We start from the raw sequence: 17,805 nt of genomic DNA, 5'->3' as shown, positions 1-17,805 counted from the left end.
TCAGGGATGCTGTGGTTTGTTTCTGGTTAGTGTGACTGACACTTTCCATAAGCACTGTGCATGTTGTGAGACCATGACGAAAACAGTGGGACTCTCATAGACTGCTGTGCTCTGTCAGAGCGCTCTCCTCCATCAGACTACGGCATTTGGCGCCCCGGGGCACCTACCTTCAGGGGGCCTCCATTCCTGGCCTGGCAAGGTGAGCTTGGGGATCAATTAGTGGCTCCAGATACAGAACAGGTTTTGTTTTTCTCTCTCTCTCGCCTCCCCAATTCTCTCTGTGTGTTATTACAGTATGACACTCGCTGGGCTCTCCATCTCTCTAGATTTATATCTGTTCGTCTTTCTCCTCTACTCTCTATCTCTGCTCTTTCTCTCTGTAATGTACATCATTACATTTCGGCCAACTGGCCTGAGGATCCCTTGGCACCGTGGCGGGGGAGCCACTGCCCAGGAGCACCAGCCTTGTTGTTGTGCCGCCGATGATGCTCTCAGACAGTGACTCAGTGGAGTAGGCATTAGGTACAATTAACTAAGCACTTGGTAGCACACAGCCAGGCAGGCAGGGTCCACATAGGGCCATGTGGAACTCTCTTCATCTCCTCATCAAGCTGCTCCTCCTCTCCCTACATCTAGCACATACGAGGTGTGTGTGTGTGTGTGTGTGAGACGCTGGAGACTGAGTGACCCGAAGATATTAATGTCTAAGGGATGTTAAAAGAGGAGGTTTGAGGACTGTTTAGTTGTTCTTTACCAAGCCTATGGGGTGTTGTCGGGTAGATTTCCCGAGCCCCGAACACATCAGCATTAATATCTCCCCTTTCTCCTCAGCAACGTTATGTCTCTGACATGCTTGCTTATTAGCTAATCAAATTGGTTTTGTTTGCATATCCTCTGAACCTCATTAGTGGTGTGTTTACTCAGAACAGGTAGATGGCCAGGATTCCACTCATTTAATCGCAAAAAAAAAAAAGAAGAAAAAATGCCATCACTCGTTTTGAATGAGTGCCATGCTGCCAGGAAGAAGATGAGGCTCAGCTCCGGTCTCTGAGGTTTACTCCACGTCCTCTTCTCTGTGCATGCTGATATTCATAGATGCCACTACAGTAAGTCTTCCGAGTGTTATCCCTAATAAAAATCGAGATCGTGTCCCTAAGTTCATAATCTTGAGCCAGGGACTGTCCTTATTAGACATGGCAGTGTGTTCCTTCACACCCTTGAAGTTCTATCTCCTGAGAGACCTGTCCTAATTGGGAAACATTAACATAATGAGAAATGAACTCATACTGAACATGACACTGCTTCCTTTCTCTAATGGATAAGTGGCATTCTATTGGCATTTGTGTGTCAGTGTAATTGTGTGTTGATCATTATGCACATACAGTCAGGTCCATAATTATTGGCACCCTTGATAAAGATGACCAAAAAAGACTGTATAAAATAAATAACACAAAGTACTGAGCTATATTGTATGCTCGGAAAATTGGGAAATTATATTATTTTATACTCTTAGAATAGAGAACGAGATTTAGTTTAACAAGTAATACAAAAAAATACAAAAAAGATTGGGGACAATGTTATTGTCACCCGTTTTCAATACTCTAGCATCCTCCCCTAGCGAGGATAACGACACCGAGCCTTTTTCTAAGAATGTTTTATGACATTGGAGAACAGGACCTGTAGATGCAAGTTATGAGGTACTTTTCTGCATATTCTTCTCTTTTTACCAAACCCACCACTGGTGTGCATTTTCATCTGATCATAGCACTGCCTTTGGATTTGAATTTGAATTGGAATTACATTTCGAATTGGAATTGGAAGCGGTGCTGTGGTCAGATGACATGAAATTAGAGCTCTTTTGCCACGCACACCAGTGGTGGGTTTGGTATTGAAAAACAGAAGCGCATGCAGATAAGTAACTCATACCTACGGTAAAATATTATGGTGGACCTTTAATGTTATGGGGCTATTTTGCTTTCCACTTGTCCTGGGGCCCTTGTTAAGGTCAATGGCATCATGAACTTTACCAAGTACTCGAGCATTTTAGCCCAAAACCTGGTTGCCTCTGCCAGGAGGCTGACACTTGGCCGCAAGTGGATCTTCCAGCAAGACAATAACCGCAAGCACTAATCAAATCTACAAAATTATCATTTTGCAATGACCATCTCAGTCTCTGGAGTTGAACCCCATAGAAAACCTTTGAATTGAAGAGGGCAGTCCATAAGAGCAGATGAAGTATATCGAGGATCTGGAAAGTTTCTGTGTGGAGCAATGGTCTAAGATCCCTCCCAATGTGTTCGCCAACTCATAAAACAATTTAGAAAAGGCTCAGTGTCGTTATCCTCGCAAGGGGTGCTACAGTATTTAGATTTGTTTACTTGTTAAACAAAATCTCTTTCTCTGAGCAATTGTATTAGTATAAAATAATAATTTCCACATTTCTTGGAGCATACATTATAGCTCAGTATTTGTATATTGTTTTGTATACAGCCTTTTTTGCTCATCTTTATCAAGGGTGCCAATAATTATGGACCTGACTGTCGGTATCATAGTTGTCATACAGATTGTACTGTACAGAAATCTGATTTTGTTGCATTGAAGATGTACGTGCGGCTGTTTAGAGCTGACCCGAGAGTCAGATGACATCTCAACAAGAGAGAATATGTTTGTACTTTGTGGTTGTTCTAGACATTGTTACCTCCACAGGATAATCAACCCGCATGGGACATCCATTCTCCCCTGGCACGTCTCCTGTGCGACACTCCTCCTCTTCCCTTCCTCAGCTACTACAGTACCATGCCCTAGTGGGCATTCCCCTGCAGGTTGCCATGTTGCTCACTCCTCTGAAACCATTTTATAAGAGCATTGGCAGGAAATCTAAGATGATTACATCCTAGAAAAGAAAAAAAAAGACAGTTGTAGTTCCCTCAGTCTTACAAAGCTCCCTCCATTTTACGAAGCCTTAGACTCGGAGATGCAGTTATCTGGTCATTGTCGTGAAAATGGCAGACGAAGATGATTTTCTTCGTGTTATTTAGCTTACAATAGAAGAAAATGGTTTATTTTCTGTGCCTGGCTCATAATAAGAATATGACACACAGACAATGGGCCTTTATTCCTCAATCAGGGGCCTATTGATTTACTTAGGACTTATCTTCCCATTGTTCTGTCAGCACCAACCTGGTCCTAGAGGAAGAAGAACAGATTCTCTCTAGCTTTCTCTCTGCCTCTCACTATCTCCCCCCTGGAGCGACTGTAAGAGTTTTCGCTCTAACATATGGCTGGGAAAGTGGTCTTGCTGTGAGGGTGGCGTTCTAACAGCATACGGGATGGAGACTGGAATTACAAGGCTGGGCGAGCGTTAGGAAGGAAAGGGTAGATAAAACTGACACTTGTATAGCAAAACCATATGTCTGATGGTGACAGAAATGGTGCTGAAGAAACATAGCAGCCATATGCTGACATTTTCCCCTGCATTCGGAACCTACAATAAATCAAGATTTGAACAGCAACTAATTACACAAAAAGCCACAGATGATTCAGTGAACTGCTGAACAACATGTGGGGGAGAGGAGATTAGGGGTGATAGACAGAAGGGAGTGAGAAAATTAAAACAAGCAGTTGTTGTGGGCGTTTAACGGAGTCATTGAGATGTCCAGCCATCCACAGTATGGACATCTGCAGTGGGGCTCAGCTCAGGGAGAGCGACACAATCACGTCTGACTCCTTAATCTGTTTGGATTGTCTTTTGTTTCCTCAACGTGGCCAGCTGAAGAACACACCCTCTCTGTACTGTACCACTCTGACTGTATTGTTACTGTAGCACCTTAACACATCCACCCTGCTGCACTCCAGGGATGTTTAGCCAGTGAATAAATCCCACTGCTGCTGGGGGATTATGAGCCTACGTCTATATGGATTATACTGACGTCAGATTATGACGCCGACAACAACAACAGCAGTAGAAACATCAACCTTGAGCCTCAGCAGCAGGGCAAAGTAATAAACTAACATGCAGGCGGAGAAACAGTGCTGGCATAGGAGAGGCGAGCAGATGGTCTAATGTCTCGCCTATGTCTGTCTGCACTAACTAGACTAGAGCTGCAATGTTCGGGGCAAATTTGACCTCATTTGATGACGTCCCTCCCTGACCTCATTGAAGAGTTAAGTGCTAAGGGAATGTTCATGTAGGCCCACAATTGGCACAAGGACAAATACACTTTGGCATTGCCACTAGCCGGAAAAAAGCTTTCGAAAATGAAACCGTGTGTATTTAATCAAAATACAGATCAAAACAAACGGTGTCATGGCGGTACAGATACCAGACACCTGACTATCCCAGTGAAATAATACCAGCACTTCAAATGGGCCAATTTGATGGCACAGGGTCATCTGTCACTGCACACCAATGTAATCCCCATTACAGTCCAAGCAAGTCCAGGCAAAATAGAGGTCATCCTATTCTCAACTAACCCAGTGTCAGCGTGGAGCACACATCTGCCAATAACCACACGAAAAAATACTACAGTTTACTGAAGAATACTACAGTACTTCCTCCAGAATTCTGTAGAATAATTAAGTGATAATGCCCAAGAAGCCGGTGTTTGGAGGATATATTGGCACGGGTGTTGTTAGGCCCGAGACTAAGTCAACCTTTTTATACAACAGGTTACCAACATATTTAAATAATGATTGGCATATTTTCATATTTCATATTCATTTATTTATACTTTTTCATCCTTCCACAAGATATAGTCCTGACACAAATCTAGGGTTGCTACCCAACCCGGCTGGTCGTTCGTTATACCAGTTCGGTTGCCAGAGAAGCGACCCAGTCGTTCAGTGTTGTTCTGTATCTAGGGATGCGGCCCAGTCTTTCGTTCTAAATGTTCCATTGCCATACTGGCTGGCAACATTCTTATCCCTTGCTTGCTAGGTAGCCAACTACGGCTAATTTACAGTCACATCAAACATTGCAGCCAGATTAACAGCAAAGTAGCTGCATTTGCGTTTGTTTAAGCTGCTTTCTAGTGACATTTATTTGGATACATCCAAAACAATGAGCTAATGATGTGTGATTTCGCCTGGCGCAGAAAATGTGCTCATTCGTCAGGACACTGTTGTTCAGAGGAGCTAGCCAACAACACAGCTAACACAATCACTTCAAACTGAAGCTGGAAAGACTGCAAACTAGCTGCACTTTGTTTCGTTTACATGTTTTCTATTGATAGTTCTTTGTATATATCCATAAAAATGATGCTAATTCATAATTTCGACTGGCTGAGAAAAGCTGCTTGCTTATCGGTCTCATACCGACTCCTGACTCCTGACACATTCATTACTATGGGACAGCTGGTGATCGAATTTGAATATTGAAACAATGTTGCAAATTTCGGAGAGACATACAGCAAGGTTTATATAAATCTCCACTGTTGAAAACTAAATGTTAGTCTAAAAGAAATGTGAGATAATGTAAAGACTTTTTTTTTTTTATAGTTCATAAATTGCCTGGCTGGGCTGATGAGACAGTGGATTGCGCAGTCAGATGGAACAGAGTAAATAAGCATTTCAACGTCATAGATTTAGCCGGTGGTAATTTCTGGAATAAAAACTGACTGGAATACGGTTTTAACCCATCAGCATTCAGGATTAGACCCTCCCCTTGTATAGTATACTACACACTGTAGTATCCCTTGATCATGTGTAGTACTTACTATAGAATGTTGTAGTGTACTCTAGAACAGTGATTCTCAACTGGAGGGTCAATGATTTGAAGGGGTCGCAAGACTTGTGCAAGAATATATAAAAAATAGATTTTATTTTGAACGGTAACCGCCGCACCTCAACATTTATTTTGAAAGGATACCGCCGCACCGCTTATTGTTGCTGACTTTACAGAACGTTACTGCTACACACAGGCGTGCGTGCGCTGTACGGCTTATTGTTGCTGATTTTGCACGTGCAGAACGTCCACAGTGATGAAATGGCTAGCTACGTTCGGACTCAGAGGGTTTTCGTGCTGCACATACTCACTGACCAAAACAATAACGTTCTCACCCCACACATACCCACTTCATACCCACACATACCCACTTCACATACCCACCTCGGGCTGACCATTTCGATTGAGAGGAGTAGTTCACGAAGGTTGACTACCTGGCGGATTTTTTAAAGAATCTGAATTCGCTCAATGTGTCAAAGCAAGGGATGGGGGCACAATCAATTTGAACAGATGGACAACGTGGATGCCTTCAAGATGAAGCTTACCGTTTGGGCAAATCATATTTCCAACAGGAGGATTGACATGTTTCCCCAATGCTGATTTCGAGATTGAGAATCTGATCAACAAAGCGCACAGCGGCACAAAGCAGAAACAAACTGGACAGCAAGCATGACCTCCGAGTTGCCCTGTCAACCATCAGCCCAGACATCAATAAACTTATCAAACTGAAGAAACACCCCCAGGATTCCCACTGATAGGCCACACACACACGCAATAACTAAACAGATAAATTAGTTATTGTTCAGTATGTTAATTATTATTGTTAATTAATTCTGACATTCATATTACATTTTATTGAACTAGTTAAAAATATACACCGTTTCAAGGTTGTGAAGCTATTCATATGGTAATTATGATGACCAAATCCTAATGATTGTTTTTTTTCTTTGATTTTAAACACGGGTATGTGTTACTGTTCATTAACATTATTGGACTGGTTTCGATGTCATGTTCTGAATCTGATCATTAATTACACCCACTCCTGAACTGGTCGCCTCATTAAATGGCTTATTCTCCTGAATTGATAATAAATGTTTTCTCTGTTAATATGGCTGTGTAATGACTTTCTTTAATACCATAATAGTAGCCCATTGACATGCTGACCACACCACTCGATTCGCAAAACAAATTTAAACATGTACGTTACTCAATTATTGCACCCACACTGCTCGCGAGCGTCTGCGTTGCCAAGGGCTAAAATAGAAGTCGGTTCTTTTTGTGATGCTGATCGCGGTGCAAATTCTGCCTCTCCCATCTCCTCATTGGTTTATAGAAGCAGGTACCCATGTGCCATCTCCTCATTGGTTATACCCACGTGGGTGATTGGAAGATGAACTGAGTTTGGTCGGTCGTCGTGGTAACTGAGATGACAATCGCCATATAAAGTGCAAAGAAGAAAAAGCCCGGAAGGAGGAGAGATGACTAGAAACGATTCGGTTGACCGTTTTATAGGTGGATTAATTGTCGGCGTAGAGGACCTTGTGCATTTCAGGTAAAATAAAAACTCAATGTTTATATCCTAGGACAAATTAGCTATCATCAGCAAGCTAGCTAAATAAGACAAATTAACTAGGAACTGCAAGCTAGCTAGCTAAAATGCCATAAATGTTTAATGCTTTTCGACCTGTCCCCAAATTAATGTAATTGGTTCAGAGTTTGTTTTGAAATTTAACCTGCGTGTCTTGAACGCGTTTTGTGTGGGGGGACAAAATACATTTGCGCACAGCTGGTTTGGGTACGTTGTGAGACAAGAGTCTGCTGTCCAGAAGATGGCGCCGAAGAGCATGGCAGATGTTTTACATTCTCCCAACCAATTGTGCTGTTTTGTTAGTTTTTTTGCGTTTTGTATAATTTATTTTTTTACTTATTGTGTACATAAAGTTGCTGCTACAGTCTTTTGTGACCGAAAATAACTTCTGGACATCATAAGGATATCCTGCTTTCACCGGAACAGGCCCAGATTCCCACCTTTTGCGTGAAGAAAAAAACGAACATCTTATGTTATACCGAGACGTGGCTGAACGAAGATACGGACAATATAGAGCTAGCAGGATTTTCCATGCACTGGCAGAACAGAGACGCTACCTCTGGTAAGACGAGAGGTGGGGGGTGTGTGTGTTTATTTGTCAACAGCTGTTGCTCAATGTCTAATATTAAAGAAGTCTCGAGGTATTGCTTGCCTGAGGTAGAGTACCTTATGATAAACTGTAGACCACACTATCTACCAAGAGAGTTCTCATTTATATAGTTCCTAGCTGTCAATTTACCACCACAGAATGAAGCTGGCACTAAGACCTCTCTCAACCAACTCTATTTAAATATATATATTTCACCTTTATTTAACCAGGTCAGATAGTTGAGAACAAATTCTCATTTACAACTGCGACCCGGCCAAGATAAAGCAAAGCAGTTTGACACATACAACAACACAGAGTTACACATGGAATAAACAAATATACAGTCAATAATACAGTAGGAAAAAAAGTCTATAGACAGTGTGTGCAAATGAGGTAAGATAAGGGAGGTAAGGCAATAAATAGGGCATGGTGGCGAAGTAATTACAATATAGCAATTAAACACTGGAATGGTAGATGTGCAGAAGATGAATGTGCAAGTAGAGATACTGGGGTGCAATGGAGCAAGATAAATAAATACAGTATGGGGATGAGGTAGTTAGATGGGCTATTTATAGATGGGCTATGTGCAGTGATCTGTGAGCTGCTCTGACAGCTGGTGCTTAAAGCTAGTGAGGAAGATATGAGTCTCCACCTTCAGTGATTATTAAAGTTTGTTCCAATCATTGGCAGCAGAGAACTGGAAGGAAAGGCGGTCAAAGGAGGAATTGGCTTTGGGGGTGACCAGTGAGATATACCTGCTGGAGCGAGTGCTACGGGTGGGTGCTGCTATGGTGACCAGTGAGCTGAGATAAGGCGGGGCTTTACCTAGCAAAGACTTGACCTGGAGCCAGTGGATTTGGCGACGAGTATGAAGCAAGGGCCAGCCAACGAAAGCGTACAGGTGACATCGGTGGGTAGTATATGGGGCTTTGGTGACAAAACGAATGGCACTGTGATAGACTGCATCCAATTTGTTGAGTAGAGTGTTGGAGGCTATTTTGTAAATTATATCGCCGAAGTCGAGGATGGGTAGGATGGTCAGTTATATGAGGGTATGTTTGGCAGCATGAGTGAAAGATGCTTTGTTGCGAAATAGGAAGCCAATTCTAGATTTAATTGTGGATTAGAGATGCTTAATGTGAGTCTGGAAGGAGAGTTTACAGTCTAGCCAGACAGCTAGGTATCTGTAGTTGTCCACATATTCTAAGTCAGAACCGTCCAGAGTAGTGATGCTGGACGGGTGGTAGGTGCGGGCAGCAATCGGTTGAAGAGCATGCATTTAGTTTTACTTGCATTTAAGAGCAGTTGGAGGCCACAGAAGGAGAGTTGTGTGGCATTGAAGCTTGTCTGGAGGTTAGTTAGCCTGTTTGGGATAGGGGGCAGCATTTTCACGTTTGGATGAAAAGCGTGCCCAGAGTAAACTGCCTGCTACTCTGTCCCAGATGCTATATATGCATATTAATTGTAATATTTGATAGAAAACACTCTGAAGTTTCTAAAACTGTTTGAATGATGTCTGTGAGTATAACAGAACTCATATGGCAGGTGAAAACCTGAGACAAATCCAACCAGGAAGTAGGACATCTGAGGTGTGTAGTTTCATTTAGGTGATTGCCTATCCAATATGCTGTGTCTATGGGGCCAGATTGCACTTGTGGAAGGGGCTCGAATAACAGCTGTTTCAACAAGTGGACTAGGCTGTGGCCAATCAGTTGTTTACTGCGCGGTCACGCGGGCGTGCCGTTCCTTCTTTTTCCTCTGTAATGAATACGCTATTGTCCGGTTGGAATATTATTGAAGATGTATTATAAAAAATATTGTGATTGTAAACATTGTTTGACATGTTTCTACAAACTGTAATGCAACTCTTTTGACTTTTTGTCTGGATTTTGCGCTCGCGCATTGTGCCTTTGGAATAGTGAACTAAACGAGCGAACAAAACGTAGGTATTTGGACATAAATATCGAACAAAACAAACATTTCTTGTGGGAGTCCTGGGAGTGCATTCCGACGAAGATCAGCAAAGGTAAGTGAAGATTTATAATGCTATTTATGACTTTTGTTGACTCCACAACTTGGCGGGTAACTGTATGGCTTGCTTTTGTGGCTGAACGCTGTTCTCAGATTATTGAATTATTGTGCTTTTGCCGTAAAGCTTTTTTGAAATCTGACACAGCGGTTGCATTAAGAACAAGTTTAATTCTATAATTCAAATCTTTAATTCTATGTAAAACATGTATCTTTCATCAAAGTTTATGATGAGTATTTATGTTATTTGATGTGGCTCTCTGCAATTTCTCCAGATGTTTTGGAGGCATTTCTGAACATGGCACCAATGTAAACTGAGGTTTTTGGATATAAATATGAACTTGATCGAACAAAACATACATTTATTGTGTAACATTGAGTCCTGGGAGTGTCATCTGATGAAGATCGTCAAAGGTTAGTGATTAATTTAATCTATATTTCTGCTTTTTGTGACACCTCTCTTTGGTTGGAAAATGGCTGAATGCTTTCTGTGACTAGTTGCTGACCTAACATAATGATATGTTTTGCTTTCGCCGAAAAGCCTTTTTGAAATCGGACACTGTGGTTGGATTAACGAAAAGTGTATCTTTAAAGTGGAGTAAAATACTTGTATGGTTGAGGAATTTTAATTATGAGATTTCTGTTGTTTTGAATTTGGCGCCCTGCACTTTCACTGGCTGTTGGCGAGGTGGTACGCTAGCGTCCCAAACGATCCCAGAGAGGTTAACAGGTCAACATTCAGACAGATTACCAGGACGTGTACTCCGAGCATGCGCTGACCAACTGGCAAGTGTCTTCACTGACATTTTCAACCTCTCCCTGTCTGAGTCTGTAATACCAACATGTTTCAAGCAGACCAGAATAGTCCCTGTGCCCAAGAACACTATGGTAACCTGCCTAACTAATGACTACCAACCCGTAGCACTCACGTCTGTAGCCATGAAATGCTTTGAAAGGCTGGTCATAGGTCACATCAACACCATTATCCCAGAAACACTAGACCCACTCTAATTTGCATACCGCCCCACAGATCCACAGATGATCCTATCTCTATTACACTCCACACTGCCCTTTCACACCTGGACAAAAGGAACACTTATGGTAAGAATGCTGTTCATTGACTACAGCTCAGCGTTCAACACCATAATGCCCTCAAAGCTCATCACTAACCTAAGGACCCTGGTACTAAACACTTCCCTCTGCAACTGGCTCCTGGACTTCCTGAAGGGCCGCCCCCAGGTGCTAAAGAATAGGCAACAACATGTCTGCCACTCTGACCCTTAACACTGGTGCCCTTCAGGGGGTGTGCACTTAGTCCCCTCCTGTACTCCCTGTTCACCCACAACTGCGTGGCCAAGCACGACTCCAACACCATCATTAAGTTTGCTGACGACACAACATGATGAGACGGCCTATAGGGAGGAGGTCAGAGAACTGGCAGGGTAGTGCCAGGACAACATCCTCTCCCTCAATGTGAGCAAAGCTGATCATGGACTACAGGAAAAGGCGGGCCGAACAGGCCCCCATTCACATCGACGGGGCTGTAGTGGAGCAGGTCGAGAGTTTCAAGTTCCTTGCTGTCCACATCACCACCGAACTATCATGTCCAAACATATCAAGCCAGTCGTGAAGAGGGCACGACAAAACCTTTTCCCCCTCAGGAGACTGAAAAGATTTGGCAATGGTCTCCAGATCCTCAAAAGGTTCTACAGCTGCACCATCGAGAGCATCCTGTCCGGTTGCATCACCGCCTGGTGTGGCAACTGCTCGGCATCTGACCGCAAGGTACTACAAAGGGTAGTGCGAAAGGCCCAGTACATCACTGGGGCCAAGCTTCCTGCCATCCAGGACCTATATAATAGGCGGTGTCAGAGGAAAGCCCAGAAAATTGTCGGAGACTCCAGTCACCCAAGTTATAGACTGTTTTCTCTGCTACCGCACGGCAAGCGGTACCGGAGCACCATGTCTAGGACCAAGAGGCTTCTCAACAGTTTCTACCCCCAAGCCATAAGACTGCTGAACAATTAATAAAATCGCCACCAGACAATTTACATCGATTTCCCCCCCCCCATCCCTTTGGTACACTACTGCTACTCGCTATTTATTATCTATGCATAGTCACGTCACCCTCACCTACATGTACAAATTATCTCAACTAACCTGTACCCCCGCACTCTGACTCGGTACCGGTGCCCCCTGTATATAACCTCATTATTGTTATTCTTATTGTGTTACTTTTTTATTTTAGTCTACTTGATAAATATTTTCTTAACTCTTCTTGAACTGCACTGTTGGTTAAGGGCTTGTAAGTAAGCATTTCACGGTAAAGTCTACACTTGTTGTATTCGGCGCATGTGACAAATAAAGTTTGATTTGATTTGAAATGCTTAAAAGACACACCCTCGTCCACTTACCCTCGCCTTATGCCCTTGGGAGAATAACCGTCGCCATCTTGGAGGGTGGTCCAAATTATTAGACAAGCAAGGGAAGATTGCAACGTAAGGCCCCTCAGCCCTCGTTTTTAGTCGGCTTTGCAAGTGTACAATTATATTCACTCCGGGCCTGAAACTCCCCATAATTCAATTTGGGACATTTGTACATCCGCTGAGAAAAGTCTGAAACCTTAAAAACAACATCATTGCAGAAGTCAACATACACGTGTAAGTAAAAACAAATGCAAATAAGTTGTGCTACTTATGCACATGACGGCACAAACATGTCCCATAAAAAGTACATGTTTTTGTTTGGTTATCTTTTGGAAATTGTAGAAATAAAACATTTTCCTTCAGAAGTTCCAGCTAGGCAGGCTAACATTAGTTCTCTAATTAATATGCTAGCTATCACACATTAGGTGTATATTCGTAATTATATATTTAATATAAGTAGACATGCAGTCATAATTGACTGAAGCGCATATAAAGCAACCAGAAGCTACCGGTGGCTGAAAACACAATCATTGCGGAATGAACGAGTGATGAATTTATGGCCAAGGGTGGTCCATTTAAAAATAATTCCTCCCTCCCTCGCCCCTTGCCCTGCAAGTGTATACTCGTCAGACATCATGTTACGTGTTGGGTCATTGTCCTGTTGAAAAACAAATGATAGTCCCACTAAGCGCAACCAGATGGGATGGCGTATCGCTGCAGATGGCCGTGGTAGCCATGCTTGTTAAGTGTGCCTTGAATTCTAAATAAATCAAACACTGTCACCAGCAAACCACTCCCCTACCATCACACCATCCCCCACCATGTGTGGGAACCACACATGCAGAGATCATCCGTTCACCTACTCTGCGTCTCACAAAGACGGCGGTTGGAACCAAAAATCTCAAATTTGGACTCATCAGACTAAAGGACTGATTTCCACCGGTCTAATGTCCATTGCTCGTGTTTCTTAGCCCAAGCAAGTCTCTTCTTATTGGTGTCTTTTAGTAGTAGTTTCTTTGCAGCAATTTGACCATGAAGGCCTGATTCATGCAGTCTCCTCTGAACAGTTGATGTTGAGATCTGTCTGTAACTTGAACTCTGAAGTGTTTATTTAGGCTGTATTTCTGAGGCTGGTTATTCTAATGAACGTGTCCTCTGCAGAAGAGGTAACTCTGGATCTTCCTTTCCTGTGGCGGTCCTCACTGCACATGAAGAAACTTTCAAAGTTCTTGACATTTTCCGGATTGACTGACATTCATGTCTTAAAGTAATGATGGACTGTTGTTTCTCTTTGCTTATTTGAGCGGTTCTTGCCATAATATGGAATTGTTTTGTTTTTTTACCAAATAGGGCTATCGTCTAGATACCACCCCTACTTTGTCACAACACAACTGATTGGCTCAAACGCATTAAGAAGGAAAGACATTCCACAAATTAACTTTTAACAAAGCACACCTGTTAATTGACATGCATTCCAGGTGACTACCTCATTAAGCTGGATGAGTGAATGCCAAGATTGTGCAAAGCTGTCAAGGCAATGGATGGCTACTTTGAAGAATCTATAATCTAAAATATATTTAGATTTGTTTAACACATTTTTTGGTTACTACATGATTCCGTATTATGTTATTTCATAGTTTTGATGTCTTCACTATTTTTCTGCAATGTAAAAAATAAAGAAAAACCCTTGAAAGAGTAGGTGTGTCCAAACTTTTGACTGGTACTGTAGATATGGACATATAGATAGATAAAGAAAATCCAATATCTACGCATGTCAAATTAGTGTTATGGCATTAAACCAAATCCTGTGAGGTTTAGGGTTCATTGAGTTTATGAATAATGTAAAAAGTTCATCATTAATATTAATAGACCACATGCTTCTGTCAATATTATCAATACTCTACAAATCTAGGTTAAAAGCTATCAATTGAATGCTTAAACACTCCCGTACTGGAATAATGTGTTTATACGTCATATGGATAACTGCCGTTAAAGCCCTAATACCCTTTAAGCAGCCATTTCACATGTTCAGGGTGTGTGGTAAGCAAATGTAATTTAATGAACATTCTGACAGAACCAAACATGTGTCCTCACATTAACACCTAAGTCAATAGTCATTTAGCCTCTGTGCTCCCCTTTTTACAAATCACTCTGATCTCTGCTGATCAGCACGCTAGCTACATGTAAATCCCCTAGCCTAGCATCCTGCCGAGGTGGCGTGATGGGCGATATGGAGGGAGGCCATTGGAAACGGGGAAATGGTTTTATGGTGCATTATGATTAATTGTGGAAGTGAGGATGAAAATAGCCATTCGGTCACTTGATTTGACACTGTACTAAACCAGAGTTTAACTGTACTACCACCACATATTATGGTAGAGCTTTGCCGTGTGTACACGTTCTTTCACTCCTCTCTAAAGTAATCAGATTGCAAAACCATTCTAACATCTCTCAGCTATCATTTGACACACATTTGCATAATGTTAATTAACCAATCATAGATTCAGGAGGAACACAGGAGAAAATCGGTCCTGTTATATGTTAATCTCCCACTATAAAATCATCTTGTCTACCAGGGAAATACACATTTGAAGCACCAAATTTCTACATCAAGTAGTTATATAGATGTACTTATTTGGATCACTCTATTGAAAGTAATGTATTCTGACATATTGGATTCTTTTTTAGGAATGTGGTTATGGAGCTATTTTTTTCCAGCGTCTGTCTGCTTCAACTGCATTTTGTGACCAATTTGGCTGCTGGGTTGTGAAAAATGTAATTAGTGAAGGTGTTTATTGAATCTGTTCGTCTACACTGGGCTTAATATAGCAGGCAATGAACACGTTCTACCTCTACTCAGATGGCATTTCTGGAGACAAATGATGAGTTATATCCTGCAAATTGACTTGTTTTCTCTCACCTTGTCCCCAGACAAATGATGGTAGTAGTTGTTTGAGTGCTCTTTTGAACATATACCGATATTATAGTGTCAAACTCCATCGAATCTATTAAATAACAGAACCTTGCTTTAAGATGTTTTAGATCTCCGCGTTGACAGGAAACCTGACTTCGCCGGCAGCTATTAAATTGAATGGTGTGTATCTCTCATTCGCAGGTCACTATCCTCATAGTCCTGGCCTTGGCCTTCCTGGCCTGCATAGTGTTCCTGGTGGTGTACAAGGCGTTTACCTACGACCACAGCTGCCCAGACGGATTCATATACAAGGTGAGTGGGCCCAAATGGCACCCTATTCCCTATATAGTGTATTCCTTTTGACTAGAGCCATATATTCCCTGGTCAAAAGTAGTGCACTGCATAGGGAATAGGGTGCTATTTGGGACAGAGTGTTACAACTACACTGGTTAATTGTCTGTACAGTCACCTTTAGAGGTTTTTGCTGTGGACTACAGGCATGTTAGCTGAAGTAGATCTAATTTAGACACAGCCACTGCACTCTCCAGAGGAAAAAAAAATCTCTTCACCAGAAAAAGCCCTTAGTGCTGTGCAACAGTGTGTAAATGAAGAGAGTATGATATTGAACCCTCCCCACTCTCTCCCTCTCTCCCCCCTGCAGCATAAGCGGTGCATCCCTGCTTCTCTGGAGGCCTACTACACTGCTCAGGATGCCAACTCCCGAGGGCGCTTCTATACGGTGATCAGCCACTACAGCATGGCCAAGCAGACCACCTCTCGCTCCGTCTCTCCCTGGCTCCCTGCTGGCGCTGCCCCACACGACGCCAAGCCGCCCAACACAGACGGGCACTGAGTCTGCCTGCCCAACCCTCCCACCAACCCCACCTCGTCTGCCCGTCTCCATTCCAAGCTTTTAACAGGGAGTGTCTGTCTCCCCAGTGTCTTGCTCGGCTCAGAGTACTCTCACACCCGCCTTCCTGCCCGTATCTGAATCTCCCTTCTCTCCCGGCTGTCTCTGTTCTCATCCCTCTATGTATTTATTATTTATCATCACTATTTTTTTAAACTTGTTATTGCTGTTTTGTATTTGATATCAAACAACTGTTTGTACAAAGGCACGAGTCAATGTTGAAATCCACTCAGAGTCAGTTTTTCTGAGCTGCTACTAACAAGAGTCAAACTTCATTTTTCAGATGTGTGCGCCTGTTATCTGCTAGGCCTCCTGTAGTGTCATGACTGTGTGTAGTGGAAGGCATGTAATGATAAACACTAGGAACATGTTTCTGATTCAAGTCCAGGCTTATCTATGTCACTCTGTGCATAATCATACTGGAATACATTCTTATAAAAAAGGTTTTCCCAAGTGAGTATCGATTTGTACGTCTATGGAAGTTGAACATGAACACCAGTATACCATAGATTTCCTGAATTATCTGAGCAAAGCTAGCTAAGTATTCTCTATCATGACGGTTTGATAACTGAACACTTTTCAAGGTACTGTACTGTATGTCATAGTTCCGTCATTGAGGCAAGCTGTATAAAGCCCAATGCATTCATGCTAGTTTCTGTGTGTGCATTGTTGTAGCTAGGTTTCATGACGTTTTTAAAAATAATTCAATGGGAGAAAAAAATATGGCCTTATTGCCAGTTATGTTTTGCTTTAGAAAACAGTCCAGATACTGTACACAACATGAATATGTGGACCTAGCTAGGGATAAATACCCAAGACGTGGAGATTATGGGGAACAGTGTGCATATCACTGTCTTTGCTAAAACTCATGGTTCTGCAATGTTTAGATACATTTTTAGATAAGCTTCTCTGCGTAGTTTTGTTCTGTTACCATTTTTTTTTTATGTTGTCAAAAAACGCTTTTTGAATTATTGTGATTTTGGTAGATAATATGTAGCAAAGCCTGGAGTAGTTTCTCAGTGTGCATCCCATAGGTTTGAGATGAAAAATAAAGCAAGCTGTGACCTGTACAAAAAGTATTTGTCCTGTTGTTTTCAATGTTCCGGACTTCAAATCTCTTCATTATCCTGGTCCACATCTGTACAGTAGTGGTTGGATTCAATCTGTAGCGCCGAAGATCAGCGTTGTAGTGTGATTCAATTGAAGTCAATGTTTCACTTTTTCCCCCCTCATCAATCTACACACAATACCTCATAATGACAGCACAATACCCCATAATGACAGCACAATACCTCATAATGACAGCACAATACCCCATAATGACAGCACAATACCTCATAATGACAGCACAATACCTCATAATGACAGCACAATACCTCATAATGACAGCACAATACCTCATAATGACAGCACAATACCTCATAATGACAGCACAATACCTCATAATGACAGCACAATACCTCATAATGACAGCACAATACCTCATAATGACAGCACAATACCTCATAATGACAGCACAATACCTCATAATGACAGCACAATACCTCATAATGACAGCACAATACCTCATAATGACAGCACAATACCTCATAATGACAGCACAATACCTCATAATGACAGCACAATAC

At 42.2% G+C, this 17,805-nt stretch overlaps 1 protein-coding gene across 3 annotated transcripts in view; it reads left to right on the top strand.

Annotated features, from left to right (window-relative positions):
• Positions 1–17,253, top strand: part of nsg2 (neuronal vesicle trafficking associated 2) — a 35,508-nt gene extending 18,255 nt beyond the window's left edge. For all 3 annotated transcript variants that reach the window (XM_024432553.2, XM_024432554.1, XM_024432552.1), the window contains exons 4-5: positions 15,469–15,579; positions 15,929–17,253. In XM_024432553.2, coding sequence (XP_024288321.1) covers positions 15,469–15,579; positions 15,929–16,120 — 303 coding nt within the window. In that variant the 3' untranslated portion in view covers positions 16,121–17,253. The remainder of the gene's footprint in view (positions 1–15,468; positions 15,580–15,928) is intronic.
• Positions 17,254–17,805: the final 552 nt, after the last annotated feature.

This window comes from Oncorhynchus tshawytscha, linkage group LG09, assembly GCF_018296145.1.
Source record: "Oncorhynchus tshawytscha isolate Ot180627B linkage group LG09, Otsh_v2.0, whole genome shotgun sequence".
Taxonomy (NCBI): Eukaryota; Metazoa; Chordata; class Actinopteri; order Salmoniformes; family Salmonidae; genus Oncorhynchus; species Oncorhynchus tshawytscha.
The sequence above is the reverse complement of the archived record's forward strand: the minus strand, read 5'-3'. Positions and strand labels throughout refer to the sequence as shown.